This window comes from Myripristis murdjan, chromosome 20, assembly GCF_902150065.1.
Source record: "Myripristis murdjan chromosome 20, fMyrMur1.1, whole genome shotgun sequence".
NCBI classification, from domain to species: domain Eukaryota; kingdom Metazoa; phylum Chordata; class Actinopteri; order Holocentriformes; family Holocentridae; genus Myripristis; species Myripristis murdjan.
Window position 1 is genome coordinate 29,115,554 of NC_043999.1, and position 14,618 is coordinate 29,130,171.

The window sequence follows — 14,618 nt, forward strand, 5'->3', positions numbered from 1 at the left end:
ATCCTTCACAGAAGCACTTAATACCAATATTGTCCATGGGTAGTGGTGTGAAAAACATGATCTATAGTATATTTTCACTATGCTTAGAAAATATTTAATATTCAACATATTGACGCTGACAGTACAGTGAATGGGATGGAGCCAGGGCAGCGTGCTTGAGGTAACAGAGCCCAACCTCCTCTCAGTGAAAGGGCCATTGTGGTAGAGACAGCCAGCTGCTCTTCTATCCCCCTGATCTCAGTCATACTTAATGAGATTAGCTGTTCGCTTTAGCCTGCGTCAGTGCAAAGGGGTCAATCGCAGGATTAACACTCCTCCTTCAGTTACATCAGGTTATTGCACTTTTTTCCTGCTACTTTAATTTCCCTTCTTCTTGTTTTTTTTTTTTGTTTGTTTGTTTTTTAAACTTGAAAACATTTTTACTAGCCATAATTGCCTTACAGTAACTGGAGTGGAATGTGGCAACACATCATGCAGCAGGCCTGGCCTTGGGACTGAGCCTGTGCCAGCCAACGAATGAAGCATCTTCCACAGGAGTAAGAGGAGCAAGGGAAGCGAAGTGAGGAGCAGCCGGGCCAAAATCTTGCCTGCTGTGGCAGAGTCTGGGGCTCTGGACTAGTCCTCCTCATGCCACTTGTAAATAACAAAGTGGGCGATGATTGCACAGTCGGCACAGACCAGGCTTTGACTGATGGAAAGGCTCTGGTGGATTCTTTGATAAAGGTCAGCTGCACTACTACCAGTTTCAACAGCAATAACTTTTTTAAGAATTGTAGGATCTGAAAGATGTTGTATCATCCTTGCTTTATTTGTCACAAAAGTTAGGATTGCTGTTAATTTCACAACAGGATAAAAGTTGTTGAAAACCCAGTTTTCAGTAGTAAGCTATGCTAGTTCATTTCTGACAGCCAAATATGAGTAGACTCTTAAGCACTGGATTCAAAGAAATATTTTACTGTGCTTGTTTTCAGTGCTTTGATATGCAAAACATTTATTCATATCTATTGATAAAACTCATTTCCAAATTGCACAAAGTTGGGACAAATGGTTAGGAATAGAGTAAAATTAGTTTTGCATTGCACTGTCAACACTGACTCGGCTCTATTTGATCTCAGGTTCATATTTGAGAGGATAACTTACATGTTCAAGACATAAAAGACTTCTTTTTTGCCCTATGGCCAAAAAAGCTCTTTGACTGAAAAGATGTCTCATGGTCCAGTGCATCTTTATGTCTGCTCCAGTGCTTCTGTGCAATGACGCCAACCCAGTCTCTAGCATTTCGTATCTTTGTTATTGGTGTGCAGTTGTTTTAATCAAATTTTGTACTTAGGAACTATACTATGTCATCTAAATGGTTAGCTTTATAAGTCACTTATTTGCTGGAATAATTTCTGCACAGTGAGAATAAGAATTAAATTGCCTGCAGATTTTATTGTGGTAGAGATTTTTCTTTGTTAACAATCATATTACACTACTTTAAATTTACATCACTATTTAGTGACTACACATTGTTGACAGATGTTAGTGTATCAAATTATTTTTATTCCTCTGTGTGTTATCACTATATTTTGTAGTAGTCATCGTATATCTGCAAATATTTATTCTTGAAGCTGTGTCTCTGCTGCTCCCACCTTGAAGGGACACTTGCACTGTGAGCGCACAAGGTCCTTTGGCTTATCTAGAAATAGATCGATGATAATCTGATTATTTATAATATTTTTAATGCAAACAACACCTGCTAATCCCAAAGGATTAAAAACCCTTTTAATAACACATTGTGTAACAATATGGTTTAAATGAATGCAACGGTCTCCCTGTTTGCTCAGATATTATTTTAGACAGTTGTAGTATTAGAGATGCCATGAATGTTTAATGATCATTTTAAAAAACGGATGAAAGAAGTACTAACACTCACCATTAGGGTGCAGTAATTCCCTATAACTGGCTGTGAGTTTATGGCAGACACACCAGATGAACCACTGCACTGATGTTGAATGCTTTGACTCAAAGTGAGAACAGACTGAAGGAATTGGGGAACATAATTAATGTTGGGGAAATATATCACACATCAGTATCAGTATCACTATCAATATATCACATCTTCTGAACTGAGAGATTGAAAATAGGCCCACACTTCACATGAGTAGCGTTCTTGGTATGACTTGACAAAGGAAGTGTTTACAAACCTTGGAGTGATGATCAGAGTCAGCATTACTTTAACCACCAAGGACAACAAATATACATGAATGTCCAGTATTGGCACCTTAGTGTTTCACACAACATGCTTACACACAACAGAGACACAGAGCCACAGTATTTATATGTATATATATCTATATCTATATAGATATATAAATATATAGACAGATATAGATATATAGACATACCGTATTTCACCAATTAATCGCCCGGCCTCAAATAGCCACCTGGTTCTTATAATCGCCTGGGGTCTGCACCCATTTTGCGTATTAAACGCCCACCCGAATAACCGCCGGGGCGATTATTTGCATTATATTGAGGTAACCCAAAATAAGGCTATTCACCTTATTTTTGCAGAAGTAAACAGTTAGCCACACAATAACTGTGCGGCACTTCTGTTTTCCGTCAAAATAAGAGTGCTAGCTAACGTTCGAAAAAAAGGGTGGACTGTACTGTACCATATTGTTAGTACTATTGTACTAAAAAATATGTTGGACAGTAACTGTCATCACAATAATGGCCTGGTGCAGGTCTGTGTAAAAATAAATAAAGGCCTGCAGCAAATAGCCGCCTGGTTCTTTTAAACGCCTGGGGTCCAAGTTGATTTTGCGTATTAATTGATGAAATACGGTATATACATGTGTGTGTGTGTGTGTGTGTGTGTGTGTGTATACACTACTCACAAAAAGTTAGGGATATTTGGCTTTTGGGTGAAATTTATGGAAAATGTAAAATGTTCACGCTACAGTGATATTATATCATGAAAGTAGGGCATTTAAGTAGAAGCATACACTGGTGATTTCCTCATCTCAAACAATTTCTTGAAACAAAAGCCAACAACAGTGGTGGATATACCACAACAAAAAATGTCAGTGTCAATAACTTGTCATGTGCCCTTGAGCATCAATTACAGCTTGACAACGACGTCTCATGCTGTTCACAAGTCGACTTATTGTCTGCTGAGGCATGGCATCCCACTCTTCTTGAAGGGCGGCCCTCAGGACATTGAGGTTCTGGGGTACAGAGCTCCGAGCCTCTACACGGCGACTCAGCTGATCCCATAGGTTTTCTATGGGATTCAGGTCTGAGAAAGTGCAGGCCACTCCTAATGATACGACCTCATCGAGGTCGTATCAGATATATATATATATATATATATAGATAGATAGATAGATAGATAGATATAGATATATATGTGTACACGTGTGTATATTTATATATGTGTGTGTGCACAAATGAAGTTCCTAATGGAATAATAAAATTCTTCGAATTGAATTGAACTGAAAGAGGAGAAATTGTATTATATATCTGTGCTACCTATGAAGGAATTTAAAGGCTCATTTAAAGGAATAGGTAATTTTAATTAGATATTAAGTCCTTTCTTGAGTGTTTCATTTCTTCAGTGTTTAAAATTATGAAAATATAAGACTTAGAGATTGCATGATAAATAAAGAATAAAACCAATACATCTTTGATTATCTAGTAATATATCTACCAAGTTTGGTCCATTAACTCCTTCCCTGCTGCATGAATGGAAGGTTCACCAGGAGTGTATTGCTCCTATAATTAATGAAGTAGATACAGACTGGAAAACATGATTCTGGGCACCACATAAAACTGAAAAACTATTTTGAAGGATGCACAACAACACAGACGTGTTTTGGTTTCACTGTCAATGCTCCTTCCAGACCTTTTGCTACCAAAATTGTTTTCTGCTGTAGTGCTGCCACTATGGGACATGACTGTGTAGTGATACAGCGGCAGTGCTATGGTGCAAAATAGTTCTGCCATTTTGGGAGGTGAAAGGCTTGTTGAAAATGAGACCAAAATAAACGAGTTGTTGTACAACCTTGAAAACAAAATTCCAGCTTTGTGTTGTTCCTCAAAAACATGTTGTTTTCCAATCTGTATCTATTTCATTCATTTTGGAGCAGTACACTCCCAGTGAAGCTCTCATTCTCACAACAGGGAAGGATTTAATGGACCAACTTCATATATTACACTTGCATGGAGCAATAAATGTGACTACACAGGTATGAATCTGAATTATAAGGTTCTGTTCCGTTTAAATCTACCAGAGCCTTCACCATGAACCAGAACGCGCAACACCAGGGCCCTGGCTGTATTAGTTCTGAATGGAACAGAACTTTACTTAATTTCATGAGTAAGACCTGTTTTTAACTGTATGTTGTATCTTATGTAAGACATCTCTTAAAATCTTAGATGAGGTGTCATACAGGGGAATAAAAGACCAACCATCTTTCACTGAACTGAGAGGTACAGCAGTGTATCATCAATACAACACTACAACAGTGAAAATATATGCAGTGCCATCAAATATTATGGCCAAGGCCCAACTTCCAAAGAACCATAGTCGCTCAAGAAATAAAACACGAATGCTGTTTTTTTGTTTGTTTGTTTGTTTGTTTTTTTTTTATAAATGAATGAAAATCTATTAAGCAGAAGTTTTGGTCTTTTTTACCTCATCTTCATATTAGGACTTTGTTTAACAAACATGTGTATTAGATATTATACTATTATTATACTACTATTAGTTCCAGTGGAACTAACTTTTCTGCATTTTTTTTTGCCTACACGGTTGACTACAAGGCAGCACTGCCTTCCTTGCAACCAAGAGCAGGTGTTTGAAAACCTGCAGGCAACTTGCTTGAGGTTGGGGAAACTGGTTAGCAACCTATTTTCAGTTCAGATGCTTGGACTCTGATGGAACTATTTTTGTTGGCAGAGCTGAAGCATTTATTAAATAAGTAAATAATAATCTGTTGTGGCTTATTACCATTACTTCATAAGTGGCTTTGTTTATAGAAGTCGAGGCCATGTTGTTCTGCTGAATATCAGCATAGCTGTAATACGGCCACAGTTGTGGTGTTATACACTATAACAGCAGCCCTTTCCATGTGATATTGCTGAAGTTATGTGAGTTCATCATTTTTCGTCTGTCCTCATACAGGTGGTGGCATGTTACCGACATTTGGCCTCATGTGTTGGAGGCTGCACAGACAGCTTACAGCTGCGGGATGAGCTGAGACAGACTCGGGACAAGGCACAGAAGCTGGCTGCAGCCAACTGTCATCATCTGACATCACATCTGCGTGACAAGAGCCTGCCTGAAGAACAGCGCAAGGAGATGGAGCTCCTGTGGGTGGCCTTCTCTTCTAGCTTGGAACTCCTCCATGCTGACATGTGCAAAGTCTTTAACATGGGCGATATCTTCTCTCTGGCCAACTCTGCTGTCTTTGTGCAGACTGGCATACAAGGTAAACAGTCCTGTAGTATACACAAAGGGTGTCGCAATATTGACGATAACTATGATATTTTAAAAATGAAATAATGATGTGTTAATATTGTATAAATAAGACTGTCTCACCACCTCCCAATACTATATTTTCAGTGTAATTCATTTGCCAAAAAAGTGACAAAATGTACAATAAACAAGTGAAATGTTTCTGATTCAAATTTTAAAATTTTCTTCTTCACCTTCTTATCATTGTTATTTCAGATTTTCAATAGATATTGTGATAATATCATTATCATGAACTCATTTGGCTACAATAATTGTGTTGTGAAGATCAGATATTGTGACAGTCCTGGTATACAACAGCTTCCCTTAGCACTGTATTTTGTTTACACACCTGTTATGTGAAGCTGTTGCATAGTGATACAGAAATAAAATAGTCCCATGAGCAAGTAATAGGGCTTGAGAAGTGTGTCAATAATGAATCCCCGACAAACATATGTTGTGTCTTCAAAAATAAAGATCAGCTTTAGGTCGCTGCTTAAAGTTATGTTGGTACTTTAAATAAATGAAGTAGACCCAAACCAGAAAACAACATGATTATGAAAGACAACAGAAAGCTGAAAAATTGTTTTAAAGGATGCCCAACAACACACGTATGTTTTGGTTTCACTTTCAACGCTCTTTTCAGCCCGCTGGATTCCAAGCTATGCCTAACTATTTTGTGTTGTAACACTGCAATTGTGTCATCACACAGTGGCGTTCCAGTCTCACATTCATACTATGGGTGTAGAGAGCAAACTCGATTGACCCTTTTCAACTGCACAAACTTACTGAGGCATGCTGGACTATATGAGCTATTTCACAGGTTCCCAAAGTGTTTCCACTGGCCACTAGTCTGGCATTTGGTTGCCAGTTATGACAACCAAATATAAAACTAGGCGATGCCTTTAAATGCTTAGGGCACTTCTTAATGAGCATTCTTGACTATATGATAATCTAAAATAGGGCTCTGCAAGACAAGCAAATACACAGCTATCAGTGAGAGGACTTACAGCCACACATACCTTTATGTTTATCTCCTGCTTTGGACCCATCCTGTCAAAGACAAGCTGCCTCTGGCCACATTTTTCAGGTGCTTTTGAATTTGTTTTAGTTTTGTCTCTCTACTTGGCATTCTGTAACCACACAGTAGCTCAGTGCTAAAGCCACTCTTAAATTAAGTGAAAAAGCAATTCACACCAAACTTTAAAGTCCTATAGGTTTTTGTGTAAATTACTCTAAAATAATTCCCTTAGGAAAGGATTTTTCAATTCTTACTTAATCTCCAAATTGAGGTTAGCATAATCAGCTTATGTAATGAGCTTTTGTAAGCTTTACAACTCGAAGAAAGTCTGCTGCATTGCTTCCCTCACAGGTCACTCACTGTAGCAGGATCCCTGGGTTACAGCTCAGACAATGTTTACCCCCAATCCCCAGGTCCACCAGTGGTAACATGTATACTCTACATGCTTTACATGAATTTAATCAAATAAAGGAGAAGAAAAAATGGTAATACTGAATAAAAAATGTGGTTTATCAAACATTTAAATTTTTAACTGAACTATTATAGCATAGGCTAATTATTTTTAGGAAGTATGCACTGATATGACTGGTATTTTTGAAATTAACATTTTAAAAAATCTCACATACTCCCTGCAATGTACCCTTAGAGGTCCATGTACCCAGGAATAACTCTGAAGAAACATTTTTGGTTCCGTTGGCACCGTTTTTTGTTTTTTTTTTATCTTTGAATTTGTCAATGACAAGGAGAAAGCACGAAGAGAAGAAAACCACATGACTTGCATGTGGAGGAAGGTATTTTGTTTTAAAATGTAGTACCTAAAATGCACTTGCTTACTGACTTTCAATACAAAATGTTAACCAAAAGAATGCACATTTATTTAGAATATGATGGGAATGTGAAATGCAGAGAAATTATGACTGTCTAAAAAGGCCATATTTTAATATAGCCTGCAAAAAAAAAAAACTTATTCTGTAATTCTGGCATGACAGGAGGTGGCAGTGAGGTGGCGGCTCGGGCACTCAGTATGCCAGATCTGAACCAGGCACAGAGTCCAGTGCTCCCTGAAGGCCTGGAGACACAGGAACGCAGCACGATGGAGCAGGAGATTAGCCAGGTGGACCACATGATCACCGACATGGAGATGAAGGTGAATGTGCTGCGCTGGATGGTGGAGTCCCGCGGACCGCAGTACGCTGAGCCACTCAATAGCACCGACAGCGCCTCCCTGGCTCTGCTGTCCATGGACGAGGAGCAGCCAGGAGCAGAACATGAGGCTGCACGCCACCACAGCCAGATGCTCATGATGCTACTCCTGCTGGCTGTCATCCTGCTGGCAGCCGCTCTGTCTGTCAGTGTTGTCATCTTCTCCTGAGAAGAACCTGCACACACATTCAGCTCATTTTTTAAATTCTTTTTATTGTTTTGTGAAAGTCATGGGGTGGATTCCAAGACAGGGAAGACTTGTCATAGACTGTAAAAACTTCACTTTCTGGGTTGTGGGTTGAAACAGTTCTAGATTTATCTTAATCTAGATTTAATGATGAACTGCTTATCCAGGTCAGAGATTAGTGTCACTCCTGAAGTAAATGAATTTTTTAATTGAAAATCCAAAAGCAGGTTTTTCTACATCCCGTCCAGGTTTTATGAGCATCATCAGGTGTTGAAATTAAGTAATTCACAACCTTTTTATATAAATAAATAACAATTTTTCTCACCAATGGTAGCACCCATCCAAGAAAAAACGTTAATCTGCTGCATTATCATTTTAAGTCTGAAGCTGAGATTTGTTCTGAAAAGACACTTTTTAGGCCATGATTAGCTATTCCAGAATAAGGCCTAGTCTTGTCATGATTAAGACCCTGTCCTGGAAACTGCCCTGTACTGTATGTTTAGAAACAGTGTAAAAAAAAAAAAAAAAAAGAAAAGAAAGAAAGAAAGAAAATGAAAAAAAAGACAATAGAAGGCTAATTTGAAGTCATTTCTATCTTGTATCTAGGCTTGTCAACTTTATTTCAGTGTTTTAAGTCAATTTATTTAACCTTTTTTCAAGAAATAAAACACAGAATTTCAAAAGAATTTCCAAAATTCTTAAAATCAGAGTAGTAAGTTATTTGAGAGAAACACAATGGAAGAAGTCTAGATACAAAATTAGCTTGTCTTTTTTTCCTCCAATGAATCCGAAGCTGCCATAAACTCTACCATACCTTTGTTAAATAATGCTATATAACCTTGTTTTCATGACTATTGTCCAAATGTGGCAGCTGGTTGATTTTAATAACCTTTGGAGAATTATACATACAAAATATAAATAAAATACATTTTCCTATTTTATTATATACTACCTTAACCCATAACTGTAAGAAACCATTTCGTGTAAATACAAAATAACCTATTATGTTTATAGTATTGTCAGAATGGCACAGTTAACATTTATTTATTTATTTATTTATTTATTTATTTGTTTGTTTGTTTGTTTGTTCGTTCGTGTTTTTTGCCACTTTGGAGACATAGGTGCTAATGCTTTTTAGCTGTGCATCTATATACTGGAAGAAGCAGAATTTTCTCTTGCAAAGACTGATTTTATCTGTGTGTATTTTTGTGTATTTTGGGGTATTTGTTTTACTTCAGTGTATATTCTGTACACTGTAGACCAGGGGTATTGAATTTAGGAGGTCCAGTTACTCAAAGTTCCTTCTCTGCAAAGTTCAATGCCATAATATCTAACTATTCTTGTGATTTGTAGGCCTATATAGCTAGGTGTATAGGTGTGTGTGTATATAACTATAAAACATAATAAAGTACAGTTCAAAAATAAGTAGGCCTACCTGCAGCCATTCTCACATTAGAGACATTGTAAAAGTAGGATAAAATAAATAAGCAGGCCTACTCACAAATAAAAGTATCAAAATGACTTACTATAAAACACTGCTCACTTTCGTCCTCATCTGAACAAGATTTTGTCTTTATCCTGAGCATTTATCAATATTTTACCAGTAACATGAAGCACCTGTTGCAAAATTGAGGTAATATAAGGCATTAAAAAAACAAAGTGATGATTTTGAACAAATACAAATTTATCTTTAACACATCTTTGGCATTTTTCATTTTCGTTTGCTTTTCTCTCTCACAGAATACAGGCACCTCCTTCTATACTGGATTACAGATTAATGTACTGTACTGCTTGCCGAGATTGTTTTAAATAATGCACAGGATTATGACATGGAGATACAGTAGCCACAACAAACCACACCACTGAGGCACTGTTTGTGAGCTGTTTTGTGGTCCAGATGTAACCATTACTGGGTCCAGACCTGGACCGGAGTCTAATTGGTGACGCCTGCTCTGCATCATCTCTCTGAGATGAAGTTAGTAACCATGTCACTGAGCAGTTTTTTCTGTTTTTTGTTGACCAGCAGCATGTTCACTGCTGGAAGGAGAATTCAGGGTTTTCATGTGTGGCCTGTGCCCCACTACTGGTGGACTGTGAAGGTATTGCAAGTGGTCCGTGACCATGCGTTCAATAATAGGTTTGAATGCTGGAAGCAATATTTTTTACATTTCATTTCCATTTATTAATTCTTGTGTGCGAACAATCAAATTCATTCAAATATATAAAAAAGTGTATGCAAATATATTATAAAGAAAAGTAAAGGCGACTTCACTGGGTGACAATTTTGTATAGCGCCCATCCAGTCTGCAATTTTTTTCCCAGGATGGTGAAGTAATTGTTTAAAATTTTCAGTGGTCATTTTAGCTTATTGGTTAAGGTTAGGATTGGGCAAAAGTTAGTTATGATAAAGATTAGGGAAAGGCTGTAGAGACTGAATGTATGTCAGTTAGGTCATGCCTTCACCATCCAAGGAAAAATGTTGCATCCAATCCTTGGTTGCCTCTGATGCCCAAAATATTAGATTACTGACTAGCATCTAAAAATAGCTAACTGGTTATGCAAATGAAAAACAAATGAAATTTTTTTTTTCTTGGTGTCTGTGAAAAGTAAGTGTGAATTATTGTCTGATGGGTGACCTTGAATTTGGAGTGGGCCACTGCTATGCTGTACGCTACCCCCCAAACCCCACCCCACGCCATTCCCAACAACAGCAGACCCCGGGTTGCTTCTTAGTCAGAATGGTCCCTTGGTAACAATCAATTGAAAACCCCTAGCCTAAAGCAGTGGGATGTGTGCAGAATTAAAATGGCATAAAACACTACTACTACTGTTACTACAACTACTAGGTGACTAATAATTAAACAATTTTTCTTAAGTGCTTTCAGACAATGAAATTTTGGAAAATAAAAGCCAATAGGCCTATGGTAAATGACAAAATGCCTATCCTTAAAAACAGGGATACAGATGAATAAAATGGTAAAAACAATGGGATAATGAGGTGATACATTTTCTGTGACACTCCATAAGACTTGCATGTATGGCTCAAAGGTTTGTAAAATAGACAAAATTGTGTTGCTAACATGTTTAACTTAACTTTACAAAAAAAAAAAAAAAAAAAAAAAAAAAAAGCTTAAAGGATTATGTTGACTTTATGAGGGAGTTTGGTGTACAGGCTCTAAAATCATCTGTTCTGTGTCCAGCAGATACATATTAACACATTTGTATACAGTATATCAGTTCATGGTAAACAACTAGTATGCAAACTAGTATCCAAAGTATGAAGATGAACCTTTTAGCAGTTCAAAGTGGGTATTTTTTTCTATGGCCTCTGGAGTCAGAACTTTTGAAAACAAAATCTTTGTCTTGGTCATTAGCGGCATCTGTTTCAAGCTAACACTGCAGAACTACAGCTGACAAGTTGTCTAAGAGCCTGGCAAAACTAACAAAACAGCTGCTACAAGTTCTCATTTGTTGTTAATTAGGATAATGCTAGACACAAACATAAGGGCTAATCCGCGATGAGGCAGGCTTGTATAGAAAAATAACGACCGACTGCTTCGGAGTGGTTTATCCTGCTTATTACATGGCTTTTACAGCAGACTCCATACTCACATGACAGCAGTAAAAAGAAATGGGATTTTTTTTTTTTTTTGGAAAGATGGAATGCAGAATGCTTTTAATAGGCCAGTCAGAAGTAGCTATTCAACATAGCTGTGTGATAAACTATTTAAGGGCAGAATGAGTAGGATTTTCCTATAAAAACAATATATAGACAAATAGAAAAACAATTCCTCTCATCATCACTTCTGAGCTACTATCACTGTGTGGTGTTGTGTGTGTCTGCAGAAACCCTGCCCTACACCTGGATTTTCATGTTTTGCTGAGCTCGGGATCTAGCTGTTGGCCTTTGGAAGGTGGTTGTGTAGCTCCCAGCCAAATTTTTTTCCTGGTACGGTGAGGGAATGTTTTACATTTTGGACTGGGATTTCATTCCATCATCATGCTAGGAAATGAAAACTCAAAGCCAGCAATTAGCTTAGCTAGGGAAGAGGGGCCAGCTTTGAATGTTGTTTACAAACTGCAACCAACAAATTTTACTCATTCTTCCTTTAACATACTCAAAGTTAAATGTCAGCATATGCACTGGACACAACCATCTACTGGAGACATACACATGATTTTAATATCAATCCTATCATCAAATATTGGGTCAGGTGACCTTGATGGGTCAAGCCATTGAAATGTTGTTGTAGTCCTTTACTGTACAGAAAGAAAGGATGAACAGAAAGCTTCATCTGTGAAACATCCAGTCCCCAACAGAAGTTACAGAGACTTGTTATTCATATCTGTTGATATGTTGGTTTAACTGAAATGCAAGAGAGAAATTCAAAACTGAAGCATAAAACAGTTGAACTGTTTTTGAGGTACAACTCTCATTTTAGAATTAACAAAATTAATCAACTATGTGCAACCTGCAAAAAGGGAGTCTGTCCTTTAAGGCATTTTATGTAAATGTGTGACCTAAGAAGTTGTGACTGATAACACTGTGGATTACTGTGGGGTGGTTGGTTTCATAGCCAGCAACTACACCTAAACTGACTGAAACATTTGTTGTTAAGTTAGATCTTAATTCATGTCTGGTACAATTTACATATCTGTCAATGTATGAAAAATGTAACCCATCTTGATATGCAAAATTTCTGTTCAACAAATCCTGTGGTGCAAATGTTGCATGCGGTATGACTAAGAAAATTCCTTGCTAGACTGTTAATTTGTATTCGCTGAGCTGCTGCAAAAGTTCAGTTAAGTTCTTTTTGAGGAATAGCAGCATTTGACCACTGCACTGTAAAGTATTATTGTTTTCTAAAGAATAAATGCAATGTTAATTTCATTTGGAATTCTTTAAACTTGGGATAGAGATAGTTTTGTGGCACATATATGCATTTGTAGAATTTCCAAATGGCAAAACTGACACTTGTATAATATAATTCCTTAAAAAGAGTTCTTGCAGTAGATTTAGTACTTGAAATAAAATGCTAAGTACACCCACATTTGCCTCGTTTGTTTTTCCAATTCCCTCATGTTTAGGAAACATTTCGATTTGCATGGTACTTTGGATGAATTTCTCATATACTTTTCTCATAACTTCTTCAAGTACACGGAACAAAGTCGGTTCTGGAGCTTCAGACACACAGCTATGGCAAACTACTTGAAAGGTTTTTACTAGTACAAGTTTGAACCCAAAAGCATAGCAATAAGGCTATAGAGTTGCAGAGTTATAAGCCTCCTCCTCTGTTGGAGAAGAGCGGAAGTAGGCATTCATTAACAGGTTTGATCCTTGAGATGAAAACTGGGGTGAATCCTCAGTTGAGGATTCACCCCAGTTGTTTGAGGACAAACAACAGCAGGACTGATGACATTAGAGACAGGAAATGGACCCATGGAAAGGGGAGCTAACTTCCTGGACTAAACTCTGAGGGGAGGGTCCCGTGTGGATAGCCAGACGCATTGTCCGGTGTAACAGGGTGTAATGGTCTGTTTGCAGACCGTTGGTAATGGTCAGAGGAGCGGAGGAGTTTGGGACGGGCCTGCATTCAAGTGCATTGACACTGCTGGACAAATGCCTGAACTGAGGGGACACTGACCTTGTGTTCCTGCTCAGGGAAGAGAGGTGGTTGGTACCCCCAGGAGCATTGGAAAAGCAAGAGAAGGGCACATTCTGGGAGGTGAGAGCGGTGCCACTGAACTGTAGTTTTGGATGAAACGTCTGTAGAAGCTAGTGAATCCCAGAAAGCACTGAAGTTCCTTGTGTGTGGAAGGAATAGGCCAGTCCATAACCACCTTGGTCTTGGCTGGATCCATCTTGATTTTACCATTGTTGATAACAAAGCCCAGGAATGATACCGCTGAGGCAGGTAATACACAATTTTCGGCCTTCATAAACAGATCTTCGAAGATCTTCCATAGTTCATCAGAGAATTACTTGAGAGATGAGCAGATGAAGGATTGCTTCTCCCATCCTGCATAAAGTCACAAATTTACAAGAAAAAAAAAAAGTTGTTTTTCTTTTATTTATTTGGCCAAGGAACCATATGGCTGCAGACGCACTGCAGATGCTGCTGCTTGTCATGTTGCCTGCTACTGATGACCTCATCAAATTAATCAAATTATACTTTGCAATAGGCTAGGTGCACCAACTCCATACTTCGGCTGAATCTCAATCTCCTCCCTAAGCCCTGATGCTGTGCGGGCAGTGCGTTTTACATATTTTATTCTATTTAAATTATAATTGTATTATTATTTTATTTTATTTTAGTATTTTATATTATCTTTTCTTCTTATTATTATTATTATTAATATTATTTGATCTTATTTTATTTGATCTTATCTTATTTTATCGTGTTATCCCATTGTGTATTTTACCTTTTTATTCTGCTTCTATTGTGTTATCCTGTGGTGTGTTATCTTGTGCAGCACTTCGGAAAACCTTGTGTTTGTTAAAATTGTGCTTTATAAATAAAGTGGATTGGATTGGATTGTTTACAAATTCGCTCGTTTCACTTCGCTTTTATCGCGGCCGCCAGCTGGTTTCCCCAGGGGATTCATGTCATCCGTCACAATGCAATGAACTATGGGTAATTCCCTTACGCTAAGTCTGCGGAGATGCCCACTTACAGAAAGGGTGCATTAAGGGCTCAAAAAGTCCG

The 14,618-nt window shown here is 37.8% G+C and overlaps 1 protein-coding gene across 1 annotated transcript; it reads left to right on the forward strand.

Annotated features, from left to right (window-relative positions):
* The first annotated feature begins 302 nt into the window (after positions 1 to 302).
* On the forward strand, positions 303 to 12,962 carry rgs9bp (regulator of G protein signaling 9 binding protein). Its single transcript, XM_030079786.1, has 3 exons — positions 303 to 723; positions 5,171 to 5,477; positions 7,511 to 12,962. The coding sequence occupies exons 1-3, from the start codon at positions 628 to 630 to the stop codon at positions 7,891 to 7,893; spliced, it is 786 nt and encodes a 261-aa protein (XP_029935646.1). The 5' UTR covers positions 303 to 627; the 3' UTR covers positions 7,894 to 12,962.
* The last annotated feature ends 1,656 nt before the right edge of the window (positions 12,963 to 14,618 follow it).